The sequence below is a fragment of the Gossypium arboreum genome, chromosome 1, assembly GCF_025698485.1.
Source record: "Gossypium arboreum isolate Shixiya-1 chromosome 1, ASM2569848v2, whole genome shotgun sequence".
Taxonomy (NCBI): Eukaryota; Viridiplantae; Streptophyta; class Magnoliopsida; order Malvales; family Malvaceae; genus Gossypium; species Gossypium arboreum.
The window spans coordinates 94,878,455-94,895,312 of NC_069070.1; the positions used below are offsets into that span (position 1 = coordinate 94,878,455).

General features: G+C 30.3%; 1 protein-coding gene across 2 annotated transcripts; it reads left to right on the top strand.

The window, feature by feature from the left end:
• Window positions 1-8,621: 8,621 nt before the first annotated feature.
• On the top strand, window positions 8,622-13,856 carry LOC108480531 (SEC12-like protein 1). 2 transcript variants are annotated; one of them, XM_017783562.2, is made up of 10 exons: window positions 8,622-9,118; window positions 9,683-9,783; window positions 10,431-10,563; window positions 10,645-10,736; window positions 11,071-11,170; window positions 11,260-11,332; window positions 11,416-11,536; window positions 12,162-12,281; window positions 13,241-13,311; window positions 13,485-13,856. In XM_017783562.2, the coding sequence occupies exons 1-10, from the start codon at window positions 8,945-8,947 to the stop codon at window positions 13,673-13,675; spliced, it is 1,176 nt and encodes a 391-aa protein (XP_017639051.1). In that variant the 5' UTR covers window positions 8,622-8,944; the 3' UTR covers window positions 13,676-13,856. The 2 variants fall into 2 exon arrangements, with proteins under 2 accessions (XP_017639051.1, XP_052885387.1); XM_053029427.1 differs by having other exon boundaries at window positions 11,437-11,536.
• The last annotated feature ends 3,002 nt before the right edge of the window (window positions 13,857-16,858 follow it).

Here is a 16,858-nt window from a genome sequence, read left to right on the forward strand (position 1 = left end):
ATTTCCAAAACTTGTCTGTAGGTATCGATACTGACACTAGGGTATTGATATTTTCTTTAAGTGGTATTGATACCCCCTGGAAAAGCGATACCAAACTGGCATTTTGTTTCTTAATTAAAAGCCAAAGTCTCGAAAATTAATGGTACCTGCCATGAAATATTGATATTTTAACCCTGAGTATCGATACTCGAGTAAAGGTATCGATACCAAATCTTTATTCTAACTCCCCTTGTAATGACCCAAAATTCACAAGCATCGAAAAAGTATATTATCGGGCCTCCGTCTTAACAAAATGGGTTCGTAAATAATTATTAGAAATATTTATGAGTCTAGTGGTGTGTTTAATTAGATTTTAATAAAGTGAATTTAGCTTAATTTAGAGTAATTAGGAAAAAATACTAAATTGAATAAGGGGTAAAAGTTTAATTATGGATGAAAAGAAAGTAAAAAGGACCAAAATGGCAATTAAGCCATTTTGCATAAGATGAATGACAAACTTAGGAAAATCTGAGATTTTCTTTTAGATTTTATGTATTTTATAATTATTAAGGTTATTAAAATTATATTATTATATTAGGAAAATAAATTAGAATATGACAAGTGTAAGGTGATAATAATATACAAATGAAATAATAATATATATACAATTGTAAAATAAATAGTTAATTACTTTGTATTTAAGTAAATAAATATTTATTTGAAAAATTAACTAAAAGATAATTAGTAATTAAATAATTATATAATGAGGTTTTATTTGATAAATGAATCAAATGGTGACAATTTTAGGGTGACGATAGTGTACAAATGTTGTAAAATTGGATAGAAATCCAATTATTATTATAAATTAATGCTGCAATTAATGATATAATTATTTTAATTTCCGTAGCTAACGTAATATTGGAGACCTCGACAAAGAAAGGAAATGAGAAGGTTGACGAAGAGTAATTCAAAAATTACGGTTTGTATTTCTACAAACCGAACTTAATATTTAAATTGTTGTTATTATTATTATATGTGTTTTTATTATTATATGTGTATGGAAAGATATAAAGGTAAGTATTAGTGTTTTGATATTGAATTGAATGTATATGAGTATGTATTTATTGTGAAATGAATATTGAAATGATTAATTACTGTGACTTGAGAAGTGAATTGAAATACCCTATTAACTGTATCGGGCTGAGTCAGATATAGTTGACATGCCATAGGATTGGAAGTGTTTAGGGATACTTCGACATTGAGTTGATGAGGCACTATAAGTGTCGTACTATTACTTTAACTTCGAGTCGATGAGGCACTTTGTGTGTCGTATTGTTATTGTTACTTCGATTTAATCCGATGAGGTACTAAGTATCGTACTACTACTGTTTTCTTCGGCAGAGTCGATGAGGCACTGAGTGTCGTACTGGTGTGTTGGTTGGATCCGTGTATCCGTCTAAGTCCGAGTTATGTTAATAGGGGTAAACTATTGCACTGAATGACTGTATTATTGGACTAAATAACTTATTGTTATTGATTGTTTGATGCTGAATAACTGAATGTTATTGAATAACAATAAACAAATAATTGTTATTGAAAAATAATGATTGATACTGAGTTTAAAATAAAATAGAGCACTGGATTGAAAGGTGAATATTTGAATAGTTATTGAATTTGAGTAGTATTATATATGTATTTTATAATTATTTAAGTGTTGGTTTATAGAAATACCACTGAGTGCATACTCAGCGTACGGTTTGTTTTCGTGCGCAGGTTAAGTACAAAAGTGATTAATGACTCAGCATCCAATCTGATCCCGAACTCAAATAGGTGGTGATGTACTTTTTTTTTTTTTGAAAATGGCATGTACTTAGGTTGTAATTTTGTTGTTATTTTGATACATAAACATTAATGATAAATGATGGTAATGGTTGTTCCATACAATTACGTATATCTTAAACATAGTCTATATCTTAGTTTTGAGCAATTTTGTTGAATGATAATTTAAATGAATCAATTAGACATCTTACGTTAGATTGTTATAAACATAAAAATGTTAGAACTTTATATTATTATTAGTTTGTTATAATTAGAGATGTATAAATTCATTAATTGATTGGTTTGGATTGGTCTCAATTTGAATTTGCAGGGAATGTTAGATATTTATAAAGGGGTTATATTGAGTTCGCAAAAAAAAAATTTTGGAGCACCCGAACAAGTCCAGATTCGATTCTAACATGTGATTTAGACCTCGAGGATCCATTATAGGGACTTTATAATTAAATCAAGATATGTATGTCATTTATTTTGAATTAATTGTAAATTTTCCAATAGGTCCGGTAATGCTCGTAACATTGTTCCGGCGACGGTTTGGATTTAGGGGGTGTTACACCCCGTACGTTTCAAAACACATAGGTATCGATTTTAAAACTTGATTATCGATACCTCTACTCTAGACCTAAAAAATGTCGCATACATAAGCAATTAATCATTTTCAACTTAGTTCCTAAACATCATGCATCAATTACTTCAACAAATTATCATTCAATGGCCTAATTAATAGTTAAATATCGCAAAATAGTGTTTCAGCAAGTAACATCAATCCATCCACATGTTTACAAAATGTCTAGGAGTTAACATGGCTATAACAAGTCTACCACATTGCCTTATTCCCCAAAATGTAAATAAATATAGAACACCTACGAAATAACAAATAAACTTGCTTAAGTCACCTCTCGGAAGCCACATTGCTCACACCGGTACACAACAAATCTAAAATGGTTTAAAGGAGTGGGTGAGCTTAACAAGCTCAGTGAATGCCTAGAATAACTACCATGCAAACAATTCATCAAGCACTGACAAAACAACCATATAGCACAACCTCAACTGTTCTGACACTAGTGTCATAATATACCTACTCGTGCATTATTTTCTAGTTCTTTTACATGGTAAACATATTCACTTTTAAGCATATATCTTATTACACATATAATCACCTAACATTCAAGCATATATCACAATACTCAAAAACATGTTTATAGATAAATTGCATAATGGTCATATTCATATAAACACATATCGCAATACACATATATTCATAACTTAAAATAAATTGCATAGCAATCACATACTCATTTAGGCATACATCACATTACACATACATACATTTTAAGATAATTTGTCACTTGAGCTATGAAACATAAAAATGAGCTCTATCATCACTTATCAGACACGCGGATCTCCAACACACCAAACATAGACTCATAGAGTCAAACATGTCCCAAAAGTGAAATATAAAGCTAACACTATCCTTATTTCCCCTCACATGTCCCATTGAATAGAGCTTAGCTCCCATTTCCTTATACCTCTAACATGTCCTAGGGCCTCAACGCCCAAAATCACTATACATATAGGTGAGTACTAATAATCCTATGGCATGCCAACTATATTCAATAGTTTCAAGATTACAAGGCCAAAATATCTGAAATCAAACACATATCACTTACCGATTATCCTTGCACTATCACTGCATATTTGCATATTTAGCAAAACCCTGTCACTAACATGGAATATATACATAACATGTACACATTTGCACTTTCACAAAAGTTAACATAACCACATATCTCAATTCACATATTCACAAACACATAAGCACATTGTTCACAAGATAGCATAGGTATGAGAAAGCTTACACTCGGAATTTAGAGTAGGGGCTTAGGCTACTACTAAATTCTCAAATAGCGCATTGAATCATGTCCACAAGCAATTATTCCAAACACTCACCAATTACACTTTTGCCAAAAACTGAAAGCTCAAACTAGTTTTTCCTTGCCTTTATCTCTAGTAGTAGAAGGTTCTATCGAATCCGAGCTTCAACACAACAAATTCACACAACAATACATCCAAAAATCAACCAATGACTCATTACAAGCATACAAAACATAAGCCTAAACTAAGTTCTCATGTAACTGAAACTTATAACATAGAAAACTTTAAATTCGAATAACTCGATCTATACTTAATCTTTCGCCTATAACCAATTCCGTTCATCTTATAATTCACTTACGACTAATTTCTAACCTTTAGACTATAATAAATACTCAATTCATAGTATCGACTTTTTCGACATGTTTTATGACTATTTTTTAAAAATTTCGTTAAAACTAAATAAACCTTTAACGAAACTTCAAAGTAAGTTTAGAAACCTTTTTATTGCATCAAAACTAATTGAAAAACATTTTGAAACCATGTTTTTATCCAAAATCCCAAAATCTACCATTAACGATAAAAATTTCAACTTTTATTTAAAACATGCGATTTAATGGCTAAAGACTTAGTTTTAAAGACTAAATAATATTTAAAACTATTTAAAAGTTGAATCATTACCTTAGACGATGAAAATCCAAGCGTTAGATCAAAAACCGGAAAAACTTGAAAGCTCGACAATGGAGGAAACTATAGTGTTTTTGGGTGTTTTTCTTGGTCTTTTTATAGAGGTTTGTAACTTAAGAGATCATAGAAATCAAAATGAATTAGGATTTGGAGTTCAAAATTGATTGAAATAGCAAGAGAGAACAAGGTATTTAGAACTTATTATCAGAAATTGATTTAATTTTATAAAAACCATAATTGAAAACATTACTGATATATCATGTCGCAAAATTTTGAACACTCTAAGGCTAAAATTCCTAAAATACCCTAAAACTCTTAAGCCTATTTTGGGGTGTTACAAGTTTGTTATTAAGTGAATGCTCCTGTTGAATTTGGTATCATATGATGGATGTTTGGTTCATGTTCAACCTCAAATTAGTTCTTGGAGCTTTTATGAATGTGTATAAATATCGTAAATGGTTTATTATTATGATTAATCTTTGTTTGATTGAATTAAATCTTACAATGGCTTCAAGTTGAAATAAATTGATCGTAATCGCTCCGACCACGAATTTGACATCCTGTTACTCGGACTCGATGATTGAGTCGGGTGTATGGTGTTACACTTGATGTTTTTGGTTTTCAACCAAATAATCTTCATAGCTATTCTTGTACCACGAACTATTTCAAGTGTGGCTAGAACTAATTGAATCAAAATACAAAACTCGAAAAAGTTTTCATTTTGGGGTAAAAATAGAAATTCTCTCTTCTTTAATAGAAACCGGTAGAATTGTTATTTTGGAAATATATATTTAAAAATTGAGAATAAATCCTCTCTATTTTTCGATAGAATAATAATCTCTCAAAAGTTATCTCAATAGCTCTACCGATGTCATTTATTTATAGGAAGAGAAGGTAGAATCATTGTAGAGTTATAGAGATTTATTTTAAATAGAAAAACAACATCCTACTTAGAGAAGGAGAGGGGTGAAAGACTCACCCTTGTATTTCTACTAGGGTTGTTGCCCCTTTCATGTTATATGAGGGGTTTTGGGTCACTTTTACATCGGGTCTCATTACGAGTACTCTTAGGCCTTTTTGACCCAGTACTCTATAATATGATCCAACCCGATTTAGTTTTTCTATTTTCCAAATAAACTTTAATATCTACATATTAAATAATTTTCTCACCCCGATTTATCCCAATAAAATTTTGACAATTTTACTCCCGATAAAATTTCGAGAAAATTCGTTCAATATGTCACAACTCAACATGTTCACTATGGCCGAATGATTTATTTTCATTTTCAGGCTTCAAAATAGTCCAAAAACATAAACTCATTCTTCTATCATTTTTTAAGTAATCCTATACAGGATTACAAATTTCCATTTTCATTTTTGGAGACTCACATTCATTTCCAAATGATTCCATTTCTCTATTTTAGAGAAAACCAAAATAATTTATGAATGTTCTCATTTCTCTTTTTCTATTCACTCCGTTCATTTTTATTCAAACACGCAATTCATTTTTTTTTCAACGAGCTATCGAAGGGACCGATTGGACATATGTATTGAGGCTTAGATGATTCTCAAATGATTTATAATTAAGTTCTGATTTTTCGCTTATTAATTATAAACTTATTTACTCACAAAGTCATTCCACTATAGTATCATGACTGAGCTCTCCCCAACGACATACCATTACGAAAGCAACTAATTAATGCTCGTCCCATTTCATTGTCATTAGTGTGTTGCCCTTATAGGATATCCTTAATCTTTTTGGGATAATATTTGTTCTCCAAATATGATTTTGTTTTATATCATGATAACCATTATATATTCTCTTATGAAAAGTCAATCACTATCAAATAGTAATCAAGTCATCCATCACAAAGACGGACGACCCGTGGCCACGTTTACTTTTCATCAACTATGTAATTCCAATGAAAGGATATCATTTACCCATATTTTAGACTATAAATTCCACTATTATGAATGATGCTACATACTACAAAAGTCGTACACCCAATGCACCAACTTTTGATTCATTATTTATTTGAACTTAGTTTTTTACTTACATCAAAGTGTACGAGTCATACATACATAGTCCGCCATCCACTTGGGATTTAGGTATGTCACACTATGAATGTCACAGGTGAAAAAAATCTATAAACGGATTCAGGATCTATTCTACTTGGGTCTTGTCTTATGCACTATCAGTCCAGTCAGTCACATCTATGTCTATATCTTCTGGGAGTCATCCACTCAGATGCCCAAGATAAGACATCTCTCCAATTGGACTTGATAGATGACATATTAGTCTTTCAATTGGTTTACTCATTTTTTATTAGACTACGGATATGTTTAGGTTCATCTACTAATACAAGTTGTTTTTTCATACTACGATCCGACCACGTAATACTGATTAGTATTAGTTGTCTTTCGGTTCCTTATCTATTTGCTTCCATTTTGCTTTGCGTGCAAAAACCATGTGAGGACAATTATACAAAGTATATTAATGTAATTAATGAATTTGTTTTATTAAACAATCTATTCGAAAAAACTACGAGTGTACTTAGAAGAAAAAAACTACACTTAGGCACTAAATCCAACACTCTGCTATTCTCATACCCTTAGTTTGCTTAAAGAGTGAGCTCTAATTACACTAAACCTATTTCACACAATGAAAAGTTATTGATAATCTATTAGGAATATCAATTTCTCTATATAAACTAGAAACTTAGGTTGATCTCTAAAAATATAATTTATTTATAGAATAAATATCACTATAAAATGTAACAACACTTACTATGATATATTTTGACCTAACTCATGGTCTTTATTTATAGAGAAAAACATGAGATCCAGTTGAATAAGAGGGGATAAAATAATATTATTTTAATAGAAAATACATAGTCCCACTAGGACTATATAAACTGGGCGATGCCACCCAGCGTCACCCTCTTTTGGGAGTAGGATTTGCACCCATCATGTATTAAATGGAGTATTACACCTGTTTCATGTATTGAATATAATTATATATGTTATTTGAACCTCAAATCAATTCATATAAGTTATCTAACCCAATAATTAATTTTCTATTCCCAAAATATTGTTTAACTAATTGATTAAAATAAATTTAATTAATTCACTCAATTATACTTCTAATAAAGTCATGATGACTTTACCGTAAAAAAAATTAATTAAAACTTTTTTTTTGTACTTTTAACTATCAGTCTTGATTTTGCTCTAATGTTTTCTCACCCAACGAAAACTTACAATCATATAGAGGGAGGATGTGGAAATACATTTGGACTACAACCAATGGAAAATTGTACTATTTCATTACCATTTTAGTCAATTGATGTGATAGGTGATCATCTTAATATTCTGTTTACATTATTGGAGCATGCTTTGTTCAAACCCAATAAAATTTTCGTACTTGCACTTACTCAATAATGTCAATTTTATTTTCTTCTTTTAACAAATTATAAATTAATCTTATTATCAAATGTCGAATAGAAAATTATTATTTATCTAATTTTCAATTTGATGTCTAAGATTTTACTTTTTTTTTAGGTTTAACATTTTATTTAATATTCAAATTTGTCATCATATTTAATATGGTATTAATGTCTTTTAATCCTTTTGATACTTGTATTTGATAAAAAATTATACATTTCGATATGTGAAGGTAATTATATTAATTTTTAGTATTTAATTTATATTTTAAAGATGATAAAATTTATAATTAATTAATAATATTAGTAATTAACTTTTATTAAATCAACCTAAAATCCTCTAAACAATCACTACTATTAGAATGTATTTAACAAAAAAAAACAAATATAAATTAAATGAATTCACAATTAACACTAAATCTATTCTATTAACAAAATAATAAAAATTCAAATATAACACTATTAGCCATTAACTTTTATAAAATTAATTTTAAAACTAAAATTGAATACCAAAATGTAAATTTTTATGAAATACATATACCACAAAAAAAAATGTCAAATTATATATCAAACCTTATTTTTATAATTAAATTTAATAAATATAACCCGTAAAAGTTGTTTAAAAAATATTTTTCTAAAATCAGACCAACTATTAAATCAATAAAAAGTATGTTTATTGGTTTAATTGATTTGATTGATTATTTTAATTTAAATAAATAAATATTTAAAATTTATAATAATAAAAAACCAGAGAAAACCAACCTTGTTTAAAAAAAGAAAAGAAAAAAAGAAAACATTGTTCACCAATTGGGCAGAATCATATGGGATGATTCGCATATCCAAAACCAAAATCTCAAAACGGAGTTGACTTTTGTTTATGTTGGTAAAACAGGCGAGGCGGTGCTTCCAAAATACCCTTCTGTGGGATCCACCCCCCAAAATCCACAACCAGACACGCTTTGTTAGCCTTGTGCCTCTCTCGCTTTGTCCTGCTCCCACCCTACTATATTTTCTTTCCCAAAGACTCCTACTTTTTATAGATTTCTTCTTCAACCGTTCCAAAACCCAGCAAAATTCTAAATATCTAAAACTAAAAATATCTTTCATTTCAATCATCTCTTACTTCTTCAATGGAAGGTGAAGCAGGTGGGTCCGTCTCGTGTGGGTCATGGATCCGTCGCCCCGAAAACGTCAATTGGGTTGTCTTGGCCCGGGTAATGACCCGACCCACTTCTTCTTCTTCTTCAGTTATTGAGATTTTCTCTTTTGATCCCAACACCACTTCTCTCTCTTCATCTCCATTGGTAAGTTATCACAAAATAAAAAGTTTGCTTTTTCTTTTTTAAATCATGGAATTGGGGTTTCCATTTTTGGTTTTCGGGAAGTAGGGTTTTTATTCTTTTAAGCAAACGAGGTTGTCGTTTTCAGGGTTTTTTTGGATGACTGTGGCAATTCTCCCTCCAATTTTAAAGGGGGGATGGTTATTTATTTATTATTATTAAATTTATTTTAGTTGAAGAAACAAGTTTCATGGGTTTTTCTTGTTTTCTTCATTGTAGAAGAAAATTTACTTTCATACTTCATTGTTGTATAATTTTCTAGGCTAAAATAACTTTATTGTTGCACCAAATTAGTGCTTGACTTTTAATTTTATACCTTGAAGATAAATTATTTTGATACAATAAAGCTATACCCTTACTTGAGAAAAGTGGAATAGTTTAGAGTTCTTTTAATATTTTTTCTAAAAAGGGAAGCATTGTTTTTGTATAACTACAATAAGGGTCATTGTCTGGTTTATGTTATTTGATTTATTTTTTTATATTAGTTAGTTGGACTTGATGTTTATATATTTACATTTGTTATATTAGGCTAGGCATGAGCTTGAAGAAAGTGATGGTGATCCAATAACCATTGCAGTGCACCCAAGTGGAGATTGTTTTGTTTGCTCTACCACTAATGGAGGCTGCAAGTAAGTTTTTTCTTTTCTTTTTATTTCACTGGTTTTTTTACTTGTTTATTGCCATAGCTCAAAAACTTGCGAGTAGTCAATTTTTGTAAGTATTAATTAATATTACTACAAAATGCTTCTTGATGAATATTAGGATGCTGTTTTATTGAAGTTATAAGAAATTTTGTTTAATCTGTTTATGAGATTGAAATCATGTCTGAGGTTGGGCAAGTTGTGTATGAGAATTTGCTGATTAAGTCTGTGACTAGTGGTTTTGTTGTATGTTTTGGCCTTTTGGGGAACTTCTGCTTTGCATCTCTCTCTGTTTTTATTAGTTTAAGTAAGGTCATGGAGTGATGCGTGGGAGTATGGGATTTTTCCATCTTCAGCGTAGTCATCATATAGCTTGCACAAGGTTTCCCTTTTTGGCTTTGGAGCTGTTGGATGGAAAAAAGTGAGATACATACATACATATATATATATATATATGCATGTATTTAACTGGGGACTGGGGAGTGTTGGGTAGAAGAGGAGTTGAACAATTGCTTTTATGCATTGTGACCAGGGAAACAGGGGAAGTTTTGAAAATTTTCAGATTGATGATTATTATGGCTATAATTTTCAGGCATAATGTTCTTATAGAATGAGATATTTCTTGTAATATGCAGGTTGTTTGAGTTGTATGGTCAAGAAACACATTTACAGCTGTCTACCAAAGAATTACCTCCTCTCCTAGATGCGGGCCCGCAAAAATGCCTAGCTTTCAGTGTTGATGGTTCTAGATTTGCTGCTGGTGGGGTGGTAAGTAGTTGCTAGGAATTTAATCAATACTTTGTGGGTTTTTTTTTCATGTTGTTATCTTCTAATATTGATTAACAATAGGATGGACGGCTTAGAATCTTGGAATGGCCAACTCTACGCATCATTGTAGATGAAGTAAGAGCGCATAAATCCTTTCGAGATATGGATTTTAGGTAACAATCGAGCCTATCTGTATGCAATCATGCAGAAAATATTTTTTGCTCATTATTTTTCATACAATCTTAAATTATTTAAGTTTCTGTTTCTTTTTAAAATGCAATAATCTAATTACCCTATAGAAATGTTATTGACAAGATAAGTGTTATAAGACTTATTTGCTCATCAATTATCAAATAACCATTTGAAAATGGTCTGAACATCTTTTTGTTCATCTATGGCTTTTGGTAAATACATGAATCATAAAGTATATTTTCCTAAATTGATTAAACTCAATTTGGTTTCCAACCTAACTTTTGAATTTGGTCTGATTTGTTTGTCATAATCTAGCCTAGATTCTGAGTTCTTAGCTTCAACATCAACTGATGGTTCTGCAAGAATATGGAAGACAGAAGATGGTGTTCCTTTGATGACTTTAGCTCGCAACTCGGTACCATTTCTTTAACCAAGCAGTTTCTTGTCGAATACTGCAGCTTTCAGTCTTCCTGACAATTTTTTTGGTAATGCCTCATCTTGTAGGATGAAAAGATTGAATTATGTCGGTTCTCCAAGGATGGGACAAAACCATTTTTGTTTTGCACTGTTCAAAGGGGTATGCATGTTTTGTTTCTTGTAAACAATTTACCTTCTGTTAATGTTTCACTTTTATGAAAGTTCTATGCTGTCTTTTGGAAGGTGATAAAGCAGTTACTGCAGTTTATGACATAAGCACGTGGAATAAAATTGGGCATAAAAGATTACTCGGAAAGCCTGCTTCTGTTATGTCTGTTAGCCTGGATGGAAAATATCTTGCTCTGTAAGTATTCAGCTTTGCCTTATGGATTTTCGGCTTCTATCAAAGGTTCATGTTTGGAAATAACAAAATGTACATCTTTGCTTTTGGTTTGACTGTTTGAAAATGTCAATCTCTTAATGGTATTTATTTTCAAATTTATTCCCGATTCATGTTTTTCTCACTGCAGAAATTTGTGCTGGAAACAGTTTTATGTATTTAAGAGCTCTATTTCCATGGTTATATTGTAGCTGAAGGCGTGAATTGTGTGGTGTAGACGTGTCTGTGTGTCAATACTTGATATACATGTCATCTGTGTATTTGTTATTACTTGGCTGGGTTCTCATGAAGAGAATCGAGTAGGGACAGATGAAAATGAATGAAGAGTTGGAGAAAGAGGGAAGGGCGGAATAGTCAGGATTTATGTTGCTCCGACTCTTCATTTTTCTTAGAGTACTCCCATATAAGGATCCTCCAAATACATGGAAAAACTTGGAAAAATTGAATGGACCCTGAGTCTGAGAATATAGGCCATGTGCCTAGGACTGGTATATGATGTTTGGGAAAGTTTTGGAGAATTAATTACATTTATATTACTTGTCAGTGTATATGTTCCTTTAATGGATATGCTCAACTGTTTCTATTGTAGGGGAAGCAAAGATGGAGACATCTGTGTGGTTGAAGTAAAGAAGATGGAGATCAGCCATTGGAACAAGAGGCTACACTTGGGTACATCCATTGCATCACTAGAGTTCTGCCCTAGTCAAAGGTAAGTTTCAATGAAACAAGTACTACTTTGGCTAATCATTTCCAAGGCAAATTTTCTGGTATTTAGGTTTTTCCAAGTAGCATTTTGAGATCGCTTTAGTCATGTGATCGAACTTAAAGGATCATGGAGCCCTTGACCTTTTCCAGATTTAGTGGATCGCATTAAACAAAGATAACCTGATTGCTATTATCATAATGATAACCTGAGAAATGGTTTAAATGGTGCCGAAGGATACTGTTTATGTTGTTTTTACTTAATTTTCGCATGTCTACGTGGATCTTTCTTGAAAGCAATGAATTCTAAATCCTGGTTTTGCTGTGTTCCCGACAACATGAGGTTGGTAAATATCAATTGTGCTTTGCCATCTCTTGGTATTCAACAAACCCCATTATCATTGTTGGCACTCCCTAATCTCCTCTGTGGATTACAATTCTAACCTTATCTAAATGAACTTTTGGCATTCGTTCAACAAATATTATTACGGATTCAATTCGCGTACTTTTGCAGTTCTTTTATAGTTATTTTCTTCTTTTTGTTATTATTATTTTTTGTGGATGTAGGTTAAATTTGAAACCAATTTATTTGCATACTAGCTTATTGTTGTTACCATGCATTATAGTATAGATAACTGAAATAGGTGTATGAAGTATGAACCCTAAACATGTCATTCTCCATTCCATGTACACACCATTGGACCAAGGACTCGTCCCAAATTTTTAAAGATTCAATTTGATAATCAATATGGTCCCTTTTAATTTATTCCGTCCGCTTTAATTTTAACCTTATTTGCTTTTCCACTCCGTAATGATGTACATATATTCGACCAACTAGACTTGCCATTGATTTACGGATTATATCTCCAAAATTTACTTAACTATCAAAGATTGCTGAGATAGTTCCTCCAATAATATAATACCGGGTTCAGCTGCTTGATTTCCGTCATTGTTGCTTTGTTGCAGGGTTGTACTTACAACTTCTAGTCAGCGGGGAGGAATGGTAACAAAACTAAACGTCCCTGCCGACTGGAAAGGTATCCATCTCTTCCTCTCCCTCTCAAATTACTTTACTCTTAACTCAGGTCCAAGTATCTGGTACGGGTAGTTCAAGAAACCTGAAAAGCTGAAGTAAACATAATCCTCAGATGAATGTGAAAAATATAAAAAGAATACAAGAATGATATATCTTTTGTGTATGTGTGTGCAGAGTGGCAGATCTATTTGCTGCTTTTAGGACTATTTTTGGCGTCGGCAGTTGTGTTTTACATATTCTTCGAGAAATCGGATTCATTTTGGAACTTCCCTATCGTGAGAGAACAAACGAGACGGAACATAGACTCGTTTTTAGGGGATGCACAGTCCGATGATCCAAATGTGTTTGGACCGCTTGATATGTGATTATTTTTATTTATTTGGAAAATACCATCAAAACTAGAAAATAAAGTGTTCACATTACTTTCAGTTCCATGCTAAATGTATGATATTAGATTGCTTTTGGAAGAGGGTGCTAAATAACTTCATTGTTTTCTATTATATTTGGGTTTTTTTTCACTAAAATTTTTACTTTGTTTGAAGTAAAGTAATTTCTTGCATATGGCGTCAGTCAAGTTAACATCTCAAACATTCTCATTTAAATGTTTTTAGAATTATGCTCGTATGAAATATGAGTTAGGCTTAGGTTTAAATATTCAAGGCTTGGATTGACCTAGCTTGTGTCAATTTTAAGTTTGTTATATTTTTATTATGTAATTTATAATACATAAAATTAAATTTATAGTAATATTATATATTACTATAATGTAAATCGTAAAAAATGTTAAGATAATTAAATAATAAATAGACAGAGTGAGAACAAAAAAATGGGAGAGTAAAAGAGTGAGAGTATGATCAATCGGAATATTTACAAAGTTTCTCTAAAGTTATTATTTATAGGTATAAAAATATAAATAAAGTAGATATTTACTTTTAATAATTATTAGGATTTAAAGTACATAAAAAAGAGTACAATGCGTAAACATCACATACTTTCTCTTATTTTACTTATTCAATCTTAAATACTAGTCTTTCAAATAACTATTTGAATGTATTTGTTAAACATTTATATCACCATTCTTTTGAAAGTCATGAACGAGGAAAAAATTTGGAGGGAAATATATTTTGATCACTTCAGGAGTTTTAACAATAATCATAGTAAACTTTAATCGTAATTCTTCTATAAAAACACAAATATGTAATTTGGATCATTTTATAATCCTCCAGCTACTATTTACTACATATGTTTAAATTATTTCAATTCATATAAATGAACAATTTCTCGAGAATTTCAATATGCTTCTAGCATCCTAAATCCTTATTTTAATATAAACTTTAATATATAGTAGTTCATAAAAGGTTATAACAACAACGACACAAGTTAAATCTTTTATGAATTGTCAAAATAATATATCTAAATGTTATTGCATCCACCACAAAAGAATATTATATCTTTTCATAATCAATGCCAAGACTTATCGAAAAACTTCATATTTTTATTTCGCTTTCGCAAAACTACTTCATTTGTACCCTTATTGGTTTTATACATTTAGATATTTGGATTTATGGTCCAAAAACTCCACGAATTTAATTGTACTTGAGTTGCTTCTTTCTATTTTGATCAATTTATTCCATATCTATATTTCTCAATAGATTTATTCAACATCCTCCTTTTATTTCATTATTTCAATAATAATATTGCATGCAAAATTATTGTCGACCACTTTTATTATTCGGTTCCACATTTTCTCGAATTGACATAATTTACCGAGATATCTTATTTTCATTATTTTAAAATTCAATTTCAGGTACCTGAATTTATTCTGGAGTTTTACTTATTAGTTATGTCCTGATTCTCTTCTGGAGCACCTACCTCCACTATATGACCATCTAGAAAAAATTTCATTTTTGGAACCGATCAATCTATTATTTATTCTAACTGATTGTCCGACTAGGACTTTAATTCAAAATAAAATATTAACTTTGTTATTCTCATTAAGTTTGTAAATACATCTAACAGTTAACTTGTAATGAGTTATCCTTGTTGAACTTCTGGTTCAAATTACTCTCCCCCGAATGTTAAGAAAACTATCGAATCAAAATTGTAATCACAAATCATATCATAATTGAATCTTCAATGCATTCAAAACATTTAATAATACAAAGAGACTTGTAATTAATATATATTCTCAACTTTCTTTGAGAATTCACTTATCTTTGTGCGTTGTGGTAGAGCAATTGAAATATATACGCACATACAAAAATTTAAAGATGAGAAATATTTAACTCTTGATAAAAAAACCAATTGTAATGGGGAGTATTTGTAACTTATTGGCTTGATACGTACAACACATAAATCAACATAATCTCATGTTGAAATAGGAAGTTTAGTTCTTATAAGTAGTGGTTTAGACATTAATCAGAGTTGTTCAATTAATAATTTCTCTAAACCATTATGTGCACAAAATTTTTTCAAACTCAATCAATAAAAGACTGAGACATTAATATTAGCAAGATGAATTGTTTTAATTGCTTAATTTGAAATTAATTATTTAAGCAAGCAATCTTGCAAACAACAGGTTGCAAGTTGATAACACATACGTAATTATTTTGTAGACAAATCTACCCAAATCATATAATATCAAAACCATCCACATGGTGGATGAATGAGCCCATATTCATTTCAGAAATGTAAGACATTAAAACTTTAGCTAGTGAGTTTCTAACAATCAATTTTCATTGAGAACAAGCAACAAATAATAATTTTTAAATTAAAGAATCTTTTGGTTCTTTAATGAATATACATATGAATTCTCAATTAATTTTCGCATCATATATGATCCAGGATGATTTAACTGGTCACGCCAAGTAGTAAATGCATTTGTATCAGTAAACTTTTGGTTTACTTTAACATACGTTTCAATTGTACTAAGTTGTAACAAATTGATAATTTTGCTATCATTGTTTTTACTTTATATCCACATATAAGTACTATTGTGATTTTTACTACTGAAAATGTCTAAATTAATGTGAAGTCTATAATGCTACTAAGTTAATAAATATAATTTTCAAATAATTATATGCAATATTCACTTCAGGTAATATGCCAAAATCTTCAAATACATGGCATTTGGTCTAATGGTATGATTCTCACTTCATATGCGAAAAGTCTCGAGTTCGATTCAAAATACTTTTAAAATACTTTTAAAACCCTTTTAACAAGAGTTTTGCATAGTCAGTTAACTACCAAGAATAACTTCCTAGGTCATGTATAGAAACAAGCCTATGCTAAATATATCAATAAACATCACATATCAAACATAAAAATATGACATAATAAAAAACAACAATTTTTTTCATAACCATCATCATAAACATGCATGAAATTTAATTCAAAATACAACCATTCAAGCTCATAGAACTTTTCATTTACAATTGCTCATGTTATTTCTCTAAATAATTAACAAATGCAATAATATAAAATGTATGAACTACTTTAACAATTATTTAAACTAAATCAAATATGAATAACCATAAAATTCATTGGTT

Bases quoted from the DNA above. Each gene is read 5' to 3' on its own strand.
- LOC108480531 (XM_017783562.2), top strand. From the start codon at position 8,945: ATGGAAGGTGAAGCAGGTGGGTCCGTCTCGTGTGGGTCATGGATCCGT. The intron at 9,119-9,682 runs GTAAGTTATCAC...TTGTTATATTAG, and splicing joins CTCTCTCTTCATCTCCATTG to GCTAGGCATGAGCTTGAAGA. The intron at 12,282-13,240 runs GTAAGTTTCAAT...GCTTTGTTGCAG, and splicing joins GAGTTCTGCCCTAGTCAAAG to GGTTGTACTTACAACTTCTA.